The following is a 12,191-nucleotide window of genomic DNA, read 5'->3' as shown; positions in this document are numbered from 1 at the left end:
CTTGGCTTCTAACAGTGCATGGTCTTTCTGTCTGTGAGTGAGTGAGTTGTATTTAATGCTGCTTTGAACAATGTTTCAGTTACACAGCATGTCATTCTGATATTGGAGGAAATCCTGAAGTAATGCAGGTCTTAGACTTTTACCATTTTGGTGAGACCCAAGAAATAAAACAAAAGTATTCCAGTTATTTTTATCTCTTGGCAATACCTTTCTTATTCTTTTTCAGTCCGAGGATCCAAAAGAAATGGTTGAGACAGTCCAACTTAACACATTCCACAATGACGACAGTGATGTTACCTCCCTTGAAACTCCTTCCCACAATACCAGTATTTACGAGGAAGCGGTCACCTCCTTCGGTGCCACGGGTTTGTCCGTCGGTGATGACAGCACAGAGGAGAGCAGCCTCAACAGCTCGGCTAGCTCACAGCAAAACAGGCTCACCTTCCAGACATTCCTCAGTACTGCTAGTCAGAATGGTACTGCCAAGAACGTTCGGAAAACGGGACCTTTGACCAATGGTCATTCGGCATTCGAGCCATCAAGGTTGGAGGAGATTCCGTCGGACACAGACAGTGGTTCAGGAGCAGATTTAGAAAAGAGGCCATTGTTGTCGTCGCAGAGTAGTTTGATGATGAACGGCGACGCTCGGACAAGTTTTGATGTTGAGAGTGATGATACAGACTCGTGGGGGACGCCTCATGATAGCCCAGCTAAAGGAAGGATGAGCCAGGGAGGCAGTGGTGAGTTGGCAGATGCCTCCTGGAGTAAGGATTCTTAATATAATTTCAATGATTCTTTTAAAAAAATGTTTATGTGTGAATGTCCTGTAGATGTACTCAAAAAGAATTTGTGCAGTGCTTCTAATACTTGTTTTACCAGGGCAGAATAGGTGACCCCATGATTGTTCAAGAATGTTCTCTAAAGATATGAAAGACATTACAAGCCTCAGTGTTTAGCTCCGTCTAGTGAAGAACAGTAAACTATGGTTATAATGAACTCAAAGGGACCAATAATTTTTGTTCATTATATCCATAGTTCATTATAAGCATTTCAACTAAAGGTTATCGCAAATGGCTGGGACCAAAAACAACAGTTCGTTATATCCATCACTTGGTTCTAAGCGTGTTCATTATAAATGTTGTTTACTGTAGTCTGTCTGCAGAATCCACCTCTATGTTACTGTTATGACACTCTATTTCTCCATCCTGCTGCTCCCTGCTGCTGTGTGACTCCCTCTAACTGTCCTTGTTTCTGCTGACAGAGCACAGTTTTGGGCTGCTGAGCCCCGACCTCCTTCCTTCATCAGACCAGGAGCAGCAGCAACTCCTCGAGAGCTTTGGCCTCCACAGTCCCGACGACATCCCCCAGGAGCTGATCGACGTCCTCAACGACCCCACCACCATGAAGGGCCAGAGGGTCTACTTCGACCCTGATATCATAGGTAATGTCGTCTGTGTTACATACCACTTTTGCCTTTCAATGTTTCTCTGTCACATCATTGCCATATCTGTCATTCCAAACGAATAATGAAACATGTATTTAGGGGACATGTGAATGTAATCTTGTTTTATGGGGGTCGGGTATCATAGTGGTTAAAGCGTTCGCTTGTCAAGCTGAAGACCCGGGTTTCGATTCATGACATGGTTACAATGTGTGAAGCCCATTTCTGGTGTCCCCCGCCGTGATATTGCTGGAATATTGCTAAAAGCGGCGTAAAACCATACTCACTCACTCACTCACTCACTCACTTGTTTTATGGCTGCTGAAACAGAAAAGTATACAGTCACTTGTTTTAATCGGGATTTGTCGAGGATTTATCACTAAGTGACAGTGGAAGGTAGATTGAGGAAAATAATTATTTCAGCCAAAATAATGCAATAATGTAAAACTTAATATTGAGGTCCTTTTCTCTTTATTGGACCTGTAATAAACCCGTGAAGATCCGGGGTTGAATACATCTTCAGCAACCCATGCCTGCCATAAAAGGCGACTGTGCTTGTTGTAAGAGGTGACTAACAGGATCGAATGGTCATGCTTGCTGACTTTGTTGATACATGTCATAGTATCCCAATGGCGTTGATCGATGCTCATGATGTCAACCACTGGATTGTCTAGTCCAGACTCAACTATTTACAGACCACCATCATGTAGCTGGAATGTTGTTGAGTGTGGCATTTTAAACAAACAAACAAAACAATCAAGTTGTAATATCCTTGTCGCAAACCTTGTCATCCACTGTGGGATATGAACATTTGATGTAGTTGAGGAGACAAATATCTGTCTCTGAGAATTTCAGATAAGTAGTAGATCTGACAAAAGTTGTTCAGTGATTTAGACTGTACTTCATAATGCCTTGATTATTCTAGGGAAGGGAAAGAATGTCTACATTGATTCTGAGATCACAGGTAGGATCCTGCTTAATGATGCATGATGCTGGGGCCTGGACTTAGATAGCTAGTCAACGTATATCGCCTTGTGTTTGGAGCTCGCTCACTTGGTTGATGCATGTCATTGTATCCCAGTTGGGTAGATCGATGGTCATGATGTCAACCTCTGGATTGTCTGATCCAGACTCGCCTATTTATAGACCATCCTCATGTAGCTGGAATATTGCTGAGTTCTGCATTAAACAACAAAAATACACATCTGCTTGGACTGTGTTTGGAGGGACATCTGAATGTAAGCTTGTCCTCAGACTGATAGGGGGCAAGTTGCAGTCGTCGTAGAAACTGAATGCCTTTATACAGCTACACAGACGTACCCGACATTCACAAAGGCTCTCTATAGCTTGGTCTTCTGCTTTTGTGTGCACACAAGGACCAGGGCCAGATTTGATTCTGATTGGGTGGCCCAGATGTCAAGGTGCTGCGATTTGCTGTGCAGGGTTGTCTCCCTTGGACAACCCAGAACCCTGTACTCAGGGTTCCGGAATCCACCTGATCATGTTTCTAGCTCTGTGCCCTGATGGCTTTCATGAAAGTGGTAAATACGTAAGACGTGCATCACCTCGGGCTTTCCTCCCACATCAAGCTGAGATGCCATGATACAAGCGAACACTGTTGAAAGTGGCACTGTACCCAACTCACTCACTCACTACAGTGCATGCTTGGCATTGGAAATATAAAACAACTTGAATGATATTGTGCCTTTACCTGGAGCCTTGAACATTTCATTACCATCACCAGTTAAAGGTGCTGGGAATGCCGGGTATTCTATGGAAGTGCTTTGTATATTTATGCATGGGTTTGCGAAATGTTTTAAAATAGGATTTAGGAAACAGTAAGCATTTATCACATTACAATATATTTTCAATTGCCTTGATGACCTGACTAAATATATGTGTGTATTGTGAGAGTTCGCTATTGGTTATAATGATTCCAGTGACAGATGGGTAGCCAAGTAGATAGTGTGTTTGCTGTGTACTGAGTCAACTCTCATTATGGATACGAAATATATCCTGGAGGCAAAATGGCCTCATTATCGACTGGTAGCCTGATATTTCAGGACTGTCTTTTCTTGCAGTTAAAGTACATGTTCAATTTTCAGATGTTTATGAGGTGGTGCTTACGTGTCATGGAGATGTTACCATTCACAAGCTACATATCTGTTTTCAGATCTGACGTTGTTTCCACCACCAGTGACGCCTGAGGATGACAACATAATAGACTTTACCATGCTAGCTCTACCTCCGCCTACATTTACACCCAAACCCGGGCTAACGCAACCCTCTACCTCACTCCCCCTCACCAGCACTGCAGCAGAAGGTAAGATTGAGTCTCAGTATCTCCCATTTACACCCAAACCTGGGTTAACGCAACCCTCTACCTCACTCCCCTTCACCAGCACTACAACAGCAGGTAAGATGGAGTCTCAGTATCTCCCATTTACACCCAAACCTGGGTTAACGCAACCCTCTACCTCACTCCCCTTCACCAGCACTACAACAGCAGGTAAGATGGAGTCTCAGTATCTCCCATTTACACCCAAACCCCGGTTAACACAACCCTCTACCTCACTCCCCCACACCAGCACTGCAACAGCAGGTAAGATGGAGTCTCAGTATCTCCCATTTACACCCAAACCTGGGTTAACGCAACCCTCTATCTCACTCCCCCTACCTCACTCCCCCTCACTCCCCCTCACCAGCACTACAACAGCAGGTAAGATGGAGTCTCAGTATCTCCCATTTACACACACACCCGGGCTAACGCAACCCTCTACCTCACTCCCCCACACCAGCACTGCAACAGCAGGTAAGATGGAGTCTCAGTATCTCCCATTTACACACACACCCGGGCTAACGCAACCCTCTACCTCACTCCCCCTCACCAGCACTACAACAGCAGGTAAGATGGAGTCTCAGTATCTCCCATTTACACACACACCCGGGCTAACGCAACCCTCTACCTCACTCCCCTTCACCAGCACTGCAACAGCAGGTAAGATGGAGTCTCAGTATCTCCCATTTACACCCAAACCCGGGCTAACGCAACCCTCTACCTCACTCCCCTTCACCAGCACTGCAGCAGCAGGTAAGATGGAGTCTCAGTATCTCCCATTTACACCCAAACCTGGGTTAACGCAACCCTCTACCTCACTCCCCTTCACCAGCACTACAACAGCAGGTAAGATGGAGTCTCAGTATCTCCCATTTACACCCAAACCTGGGTTAACGCAACCCTCTACCTCACTCCCCTTCACCAGCACTACAACAGCAGGTAAGATGGAGTCTCAGTATCTCCCATTTACACCCAAACCTGGGTTAACGCAACCCTCTACCTCACTCCCCTTCACCAGCACTACAACAGCAGGTAAGATGGAGTCTCAGTATCTCCCATTTACACCCAAACCCCGGTTAACACAACCCTCTACCTCACTCCCCCACACCAGCACTGCAACAGCAGGTAAGATGGAGTCTCAGTATCTCCCATTTACACCCAAACCTGGGTTAACGCAACCCTCTATCTCACTCCCCCTACCTCACTCCCCCTCACTCCCCCTCACCAGCACTACAACAGCAGGTAAGATGGAGTCTCAGTATCTCCCATTTACACACACACCCGGGCTAACGCAACCCTCTACCTCACTCCCCCACACCAGCACTGCAACAGCAGGTAAGATGGAGTCTCAGTATCTCCCATTTACACACACACCCGGGCTAACGCAACCCTCTACCTCACTCCCCCTCACCAGCACTACAACAGCAGGTAAGATGGAGTCTCAGTATCTCCCATTTACACACACACCCGGGCTAACGCAACCCTCTACCTCACTCCCCTTCACCAGCACTGCAACAGCAGGTAAGATGGAGTCTCAGTATCTCCCATTTACACCCAAACCCGGGCTAACGCAACCCTCTACCTCACTCCCCTTCACCAGCACTGCAGCAGCAGGTAAGATGGAGTCTCAGTATCTCCCATTTACACCCAAACCTGGGTTAACGCAACCCTCTACCTCACTCCCCTTCACCAGCACTACAACAGCAGGTAAGATGGAGTCTCAGTATCTCCCATTTACACCCAAACCCGGGTTAACGCAACCCTCTACCTCACTCCCCACACTCCCCCTCACTCCCCCTCACTCCCCCTCACCAGCACTACAACAGCGGGTAAGATGGAGTCTCAGTATCTCCCATTTACACCCAAACCCGGGTTAACACAACCCTCTACCTCACTCCCCACACTCCCCCTCACTCCCCCTAACCAGCAGTACAACAGCAGGTAAGATGGAGTCTCAGTATCTCCCATTTACACCCAAACCCGGGTTAACGCAACCCTCTACCTCACTCCCCCTCACTCCCCCTCACTCCCCCTCACCAGCACTACAACAGCAGGTAAGATGGAGTCGCGGTATCTCCCATTTACACCCAAACCCAAAGTATGGTTTGATTACTTTTGGGTTCATTTCTAAAGACAATGATACCATTGGGCCCAGTTTTACGGACAATGATACCAATGGGGCCCAGTTTTACAGACAATGATACCAATGGGCCCAGTTTTACAGACAATGATACCATTGGGCCCAGTTTTACAGACAATGATACCAATGGGCCCAGTTTTACAGACAATGATACCAATGGGCCCAGTTTTACAGACAATGATACCATTGGGCCCAGTTTTACAGACAATGATACCAATGGGCCCAGTTTTACAGACAATGATACCATTGGGCCCAGTTTTACAGACAATGATTCCAGTGGGTTTAGTTTTACAGACAATGATACCATTGGGCCCAGTTTAAAAGACAATGATACCAATGTTTTGTTCGTTGACCCGCAGGCTCTACAGTGGGACAACCAGCGCCGCTTGTACCCACCACCATACACAGAGTGGCACGACCTGCCCCCCCTCCACCAGTCCGCGGGTCGCCGCAGCAGAAGTTGGCCAAATCAGCAAGTGTCGGACACTGTCCGGACTTCTTTGACAATGACATTGATGAGCTCATAGCTCGATTCACTGTTCCTCCTCCACCATCAGAAATAGATAGTGAGTCATCAGATCCTCTTGCACAGACCTGGCATGGCGCCCGGCCAAAGAACCCGCTGGAACAGGCAACACTCGATATGAAGATGGTGGAAGACGAGTTTGCTTCGCTGATCATACCTCCTCCACCGGAGAGTTCTACTGCCAGCACAGATGACATTCCTGTTGTTCCGCCAGTCAGTGATGCAAAGGCAGAAACCAAACGGAAAAAATTCCGACACAAACGTTCATCATCTGTAGATGTTAGCTCCCTTCAACTAGCTAAAGATTTTCTTGCAACAAATAAAAGCAAATCTGTAGATTCCTCCCAACCAGGTGACAAAAACGCGGATAAGTCAGTGCATAGACAACTTGAACCACCTTCATCCTTAGGTCAGATTGGCAAAGTTTCAGGGAAAAGGACTGGGATTGCTGCCGAATCACCAGCAACTGTGTCAGAAAAGTTGAACAGCTTGTTGGCATCACTTCCCCGCGTTGAAGGGGCTTCATGGACTGGATCATTACGACTCCACAGGAGCTCCTCACTGGATATTTTGGCGTCTGCTGAGTCGGCCATGTTGAAACCAGGTCAGCAGAAGGCTGCTTCACTCAGAGTGATGGTTCCTAAGAGGGCCAGTAGTGTTGATAGAACTCCGTTGTCGCAGCTGTTTAATCCACCTGAAGAGAGACAGAAGCCTGTGATCCTCATGGCTCAGTCTTTTGACAGTGTGAAGAAGCCTTCCAAAAAGGACAGTGAGGGGTCTGAACATTTTGCATCATTAAAAGCCAAATTAAAAGCTTGTAAAGATGACCTTGTACAAAAGTCTAACCGGAGCAGTTTTAGACTGAAGAAGAATAAGTCCGAAAGTAGTGAAAATGTTAGCAAAGAGAAGGTAGAGGAGGGGAAGAGTTCGCTTCGAAGATCAGGATCCTTTTCTGACCTTGTTGCACGATTTAGTAAACGTGGTTCCAAGGAAAATATCAAGAAATCCATGAGTCAAGATGGTAGTGGGGACACAGATTCAAACTTGGATGGTTGCCTTACACCGGTTAGCGATTCAAAGAAGTCTATGAAGATGATTGAGACTCTGGCATTACCAAGGTCAACAATCCTAAGACCTCCAATAACAACAAACAGTTCTGAAAAGGTGGGTTACCTCCCTTGTTTATAGTACCCTAGCTCTTCTCTGCGTTTAAACTTTCCTCTTATTATTTTGGCGGTGGGATAGCCTAGTGGTTAAAGCGTTGTCTCGTCATGCCGACGACCCGGTTTCTATTCCCTACATGGGTACAATGTGTGAAACCCATTTCTGGTGTCTCCCGCTGGGATATTGCTGGAATATTGCCGAAAGCGGCGTAACACCATACTCACTCATTCCCTCTTAATTTTATTTTGTTTGTAATATATGTCTCTTCTCTTTGATAAGTAAACTTAGAAAAATGTTTTTCAATTATATCTTCTTTTTATTTTTGTGACTTCATTCTTTTATTTGGTACTGCAGTTTTACACGTATCCATGTACTAAACACAGTAATGAATTGGGGTTTTGGTGTGTGTCAGTTGCCATGCACAAACATACCAACACCTTCTATTTGGGGCCATGTGTAAGATCTGTCTGTGACACCCAGTAGTCCCTGTTAGTCAGTCTCTGTTTGCAGTGGACCCGTGAAGATTCCGGGGTAGAATAGGTCTTCAGCAACCCATACTTGCCGTAAAAGGCGACTATGCTTGTCATAATAGGAGACTAATAGGATCGGGTGGTCAGTCTCGCTGACTTGGTTGATACATGTCATCGATCCCAATTGCGTGGATAGATGCTCATGATGTCAGTCACTGGATTGTCTGGTCCAGGCTCGATTATTTTACAGACCGCCGTCATATAGCTGGAATATTGCTGAGTGCGGCGTTAAATAACAAACCAACCAACCAAACAGTCTCAGTTTGCAGTGTTGCATTGACTGTGCGATTGGCATATACAAGATGTATGCTGTGTTGAACGTCAGACTGTAGTGTTTGACAGTGATACACCTACCATATTTCACATAATTAACAGCCTTGATCTAGGAATTGGGCACTTTGATGCCTGATCTGTCAGTGACAGGGTTGTGCATGTCTTATAATCAATAGCAGTGTCTGTCCGTGTAATGTACACTGAGATTTCATTCAAGGTCTGGGTGAGAAGGGAGTAGCTAGAGACATGCTTCTGTGACTCTCCTCATTTTCCCCTCAGGAAATAGGTCGGTTGGTCTGGTAGCCTAGTGGTTAAAGCGTTCGCTTGTCACGCCAAGGATCCGGGTTCGATTCCCGACATGGGTACAATGTGTGAAGCCCATTTCTGGTGTCCCCGCCGTGATATTGCTGGAATATTGCTAAAGGCAGCGTAAAACCTCACTCACTCACACTCAGGAATTAATAAGACAAGTTCCAATTTTCTTATTTTCTATCATAAAAGGAAGATAATTTGATCAGGAAAATGTCATATTTCCTTGAGGAAAAGATAATTTATCAGGAAATTGTACTTTTCTGCACAGGATCAAGGTAATATTTCACTTTGTGTTCTTGAACACTCGCTCTACCTGATGACTTGTTAACATGCTCTTTATTATTCAATGTTTTCATTGTAGTCTTCTTCTTCTTCTCCTTCTTCTTCTTCTCCCTAAGCAGCCACTACATTTTGTTTGCTGTAAGAGTGCCAAATGCGTGAAATACGGTACACTCTTAGAACATTTCACCTTTCATTATCCTGTCGTTTCTGTTCACCTTAGTCCTGGTTTTTCAGCTGGATTCCACAGATAATGATGATGATGATGATGATGATAGTGATCAGGTAAACACGGGGATATTGTCCACCACACCAACTGTTCTTGCATGCAATGACGAGCCGTGTAACATTAACACCAGCCGATAGCACCACTGTCGTCGTCGTTGTCGTATGTTCTTGTACAATTCTCAGCATGGGTATGCCAGAAGCATGCATGTCATTGTCGAGGGGGAAGCAAGCACCTGCTTCAATCAGGGGTCCAGAGCAGTTCCAACGCACAGTACCTTTCACAAAGAATTCTGGTTGCTATGACAGTCATAAATCCCTTTTGAACAAAATCATCCATCAAATTGCCAGAATATTGTAGCAATATATAACATCACACAAATACAAAAACATTACAAAAATAATGTTTTTGAATCATTTTCAGTGCAAACAGTTCAAATTCAAATTTGTTGCTATAATCCTTTTTGAATTTATAGCTACAAACCTATTTTATTTTAGACCTACAATCCTTTTTGAATATACAGCTGCTATATTCTTTTTAAATTATACCTATAATACTTTTTTAAATTTACAGCTGCTATATATTTTTTAAATTTATACCTATAATACTTTTTGAATTTATAGCTACAATCCTTTTTTAATTTATACCTAAAATCCTTTTTTAATTTACAGCTGCTATAATTTTTCGATTTATACCTGTAATCCTTTTTGAATATATTCCTGGGATTGCCCCTGAAGGTAGTCCTGGGGCTTTAGTTGTCTCCATTCTACCTGTTCTTGTGATTGTCATACACCTGGAACTGCTTTGTTGGAGGTACCCACAGTTCCACATGCTGGCCTTGAGAGTGACTGTAACCACTGAAGCTATCAAGAAGGATTAGTTGCAATACAGTCTTAATAAGTTTATTGTTTATAGCTTTGTCGATCACCAATTTGCTGTGGCAGAATAAAATACAAATTTTTAATTAAATGTGTGTAGCTGAGAATTTTGTTTTCAGTTTGGCATGGATTTTTTTAGGTTTGTCAGTTTGGTGTGACAAAGTAAAGACAATTCGGTTTAAAGTGCAGGATGTTAAATATTTTTAGACTAACATGAATATGTATATCTTCTCTTTATAATGTGTTACAATGGGACAGGGACTTGATTCAATACATTTCAAACAGTTAACAGTTAATTAATTCTGTTTGATTTTTGTAGTGTTTATCTTTTCTGATAAAAATTAAGATGACTACTTTTGTTTAATTCTCTGATTCCATACCTGGAAAATATATTAAAGTGCAGCTTTACATCAATAGCATGTAGAACATTATCAAGTTTGAAAAATATTTGGGGAATTTTTAAGAATTTTGCAATGCTTTTACAAAAATTAATTTGTAACATTGCCAATACGTTTTCTGATGGATATATTGGGAGTTGTTTTGTGATTGAAACAACTTTGACATCTTGATAGCTTAAAATAGTATTGTCACTGTTAAGTTCTCCATGGGTACTGACAGGCTTGTCATTTCAAGTCATATAACATGGAACCCCGGCTTGATTCAATATGTAGTGACTTATGGATGGGGAGGGTGCTGTTAATATGTAGCTGTGATTGAAGGAGAGATCCTCGATCAAGTAGTGCTAGCAAACATTTCCTAACAGGTAACAGTCCTGTAGCTAAATATTGCTGAGTGCAGCATTGAACAATGAATAAACTGTATTTAACAGTCTATATGCATCAGGTTGACATAAAATACATTCAATGTTGACCCGAAAAAGACCACACCCTAAGTCATTGTTATTTTGCTGATACTGGTTAAAGTTTAAAAAAATGAGCGTACCCAAAGGGGGATAACTCTGTTTACTCTATATGAGTGGCTGTTGAAGGGCAGCTTCTTGATGAAGGTTTATGTAGCAGAGATTCTGTTTATAACCGCTTGGTGATGGGATGGCATTAGAGGCAACAGACATCTAAAACAGACTGCATGTTGGGAAGGTTACAGCATCCGGGAGCTTGCACAGGGTAGAGCTATAATGCTTATATTCAAACATACTACGAATATAGGGATATATACAGAACAGGATAGTTTAAGGATCATGAATATTTGTTAGGAATATTTTTATGAAATTGTGTCTTCACTACAATAATATATCTTGCAATATGTACATGATCCCTAAGTTTTTTTGTTCCGTATATTTTGGAAATGCATCCTCCATTAAAAATAAGCCTTCTCAGTCTCCAAGGAATTACAATGTTATTTTCTCTTTAATTTGTTGCATTTACTCATATTTCACTATAAGCAAGATTCTTTTCAGGTGTTCATATTTTTTCATCAAACGATATCATTAATGATATACTCTTTTTGCAAAATATATAAAAATGTTTTTTCCAACATTGTCTTCCTTGGAAGTCCTTCATTTCATATCATTTATCTTCCTTTTCATTGTATAAAAACCAGTAGGTGTATGTTATGCATGGTTGCTTCAGTGGAGAAGGTGTCGGGTCTTGTTAGGCAATAACATATCATGCTTTATTATGGTGCCTTGTAACATAGATTTTATTCACCATGACATTATTATTACTACTTTACTTCTAATATCACATTTATAAAATCCACTTGACTGACAATATGTCTAAATCAACCAGTCATGTGATACAATTTCTGTATCTTAGTCAGAATAACTAAACATGTAGTTAATTTGTCTGAAGGTTGTTCCTAGGAGTGATATAATGTGATATAGCCTAGTGATTGCACTATGTATAACCTTGTTATTCCCCCATACAGAACTCTGAGAAGTTCCACTCTCATCATGTTGTTTGTCTCTGTGTGACTGGTAATTTCAGCAGCACCCTGTGCATCTAAGTACATTAAGCAGGATACTTCTATATAATTTCCTTATTCCCCCTATACTTATCTACTCTGTGCCTGCACTCAGTGGTTAGCTTATATGTAGAAGTACCACCTCCCATTATCAGGTTTCA

The 12,191-nt window shown here is 42.9% G+C and overlaps 1 protein-coding gene across 2 annotated transcripts in view; it reads left to right on the top strand.

The window, feature by feature from the left end:
• Nucleotides 1-12,191, top strand: part of LOC139449349 (uncharacterized) — a 261,844-nt gene that overhangs the window by 227,161 nt on the left and 22,492 nt on the right. Inside the window, exons 17-21 of one of the 2 annotated variants that reach the window (XM_071230674.1) lie at nucleotides 227-740; nucleotides 1,262-1,441; nucleotides 2,367-2,405; nucleotides 3,615-3,764; nucleotides 6,279-7,609. In XM_071230674.1, coding sequence (XP_071086775.1) covers nucleotides 227-740; nucleotides 1,262-1,441; nucleotides 2,367-2,405; nucleotides 3,615-3,764; nucleotides 6,279-7,609 — 2,214 coding nt within the window. The remainder of the gene's footprint in view (nucleotides 1-226; nucleotides 741-1,261; nucleotides 1,442-2,366; nucleotides 2,406-3,614; nucleotides 3,765-6,278; nucleotides 7,610-12,191) is intronic. The other variant, XM_071230673.1, reaches the window with a different exon arrangement.

The sequence above is a fragment of the Haliotis cracherodii genome, unplaced genomic scaffold, assembly GCF_022045235.1.
Source record: "Haliotis cracherodii isolate W230 unplaced genomic scaffold, xgHalCrac1.p SCAF_8, whole genome shotgun sequence".
Classification (NCBI taxonomy): domain Eukaryota; kingdom Metazoa; phylum Mollusca; class Gastropoda; order Lepetellida; family Haliotidae; genus Haliotis; species Haliotis cracherodii.
Note: the sequence above shows the minus strand (reverse complement) of the source record. Positions and strands in the feature narration are given on the sequence as shown.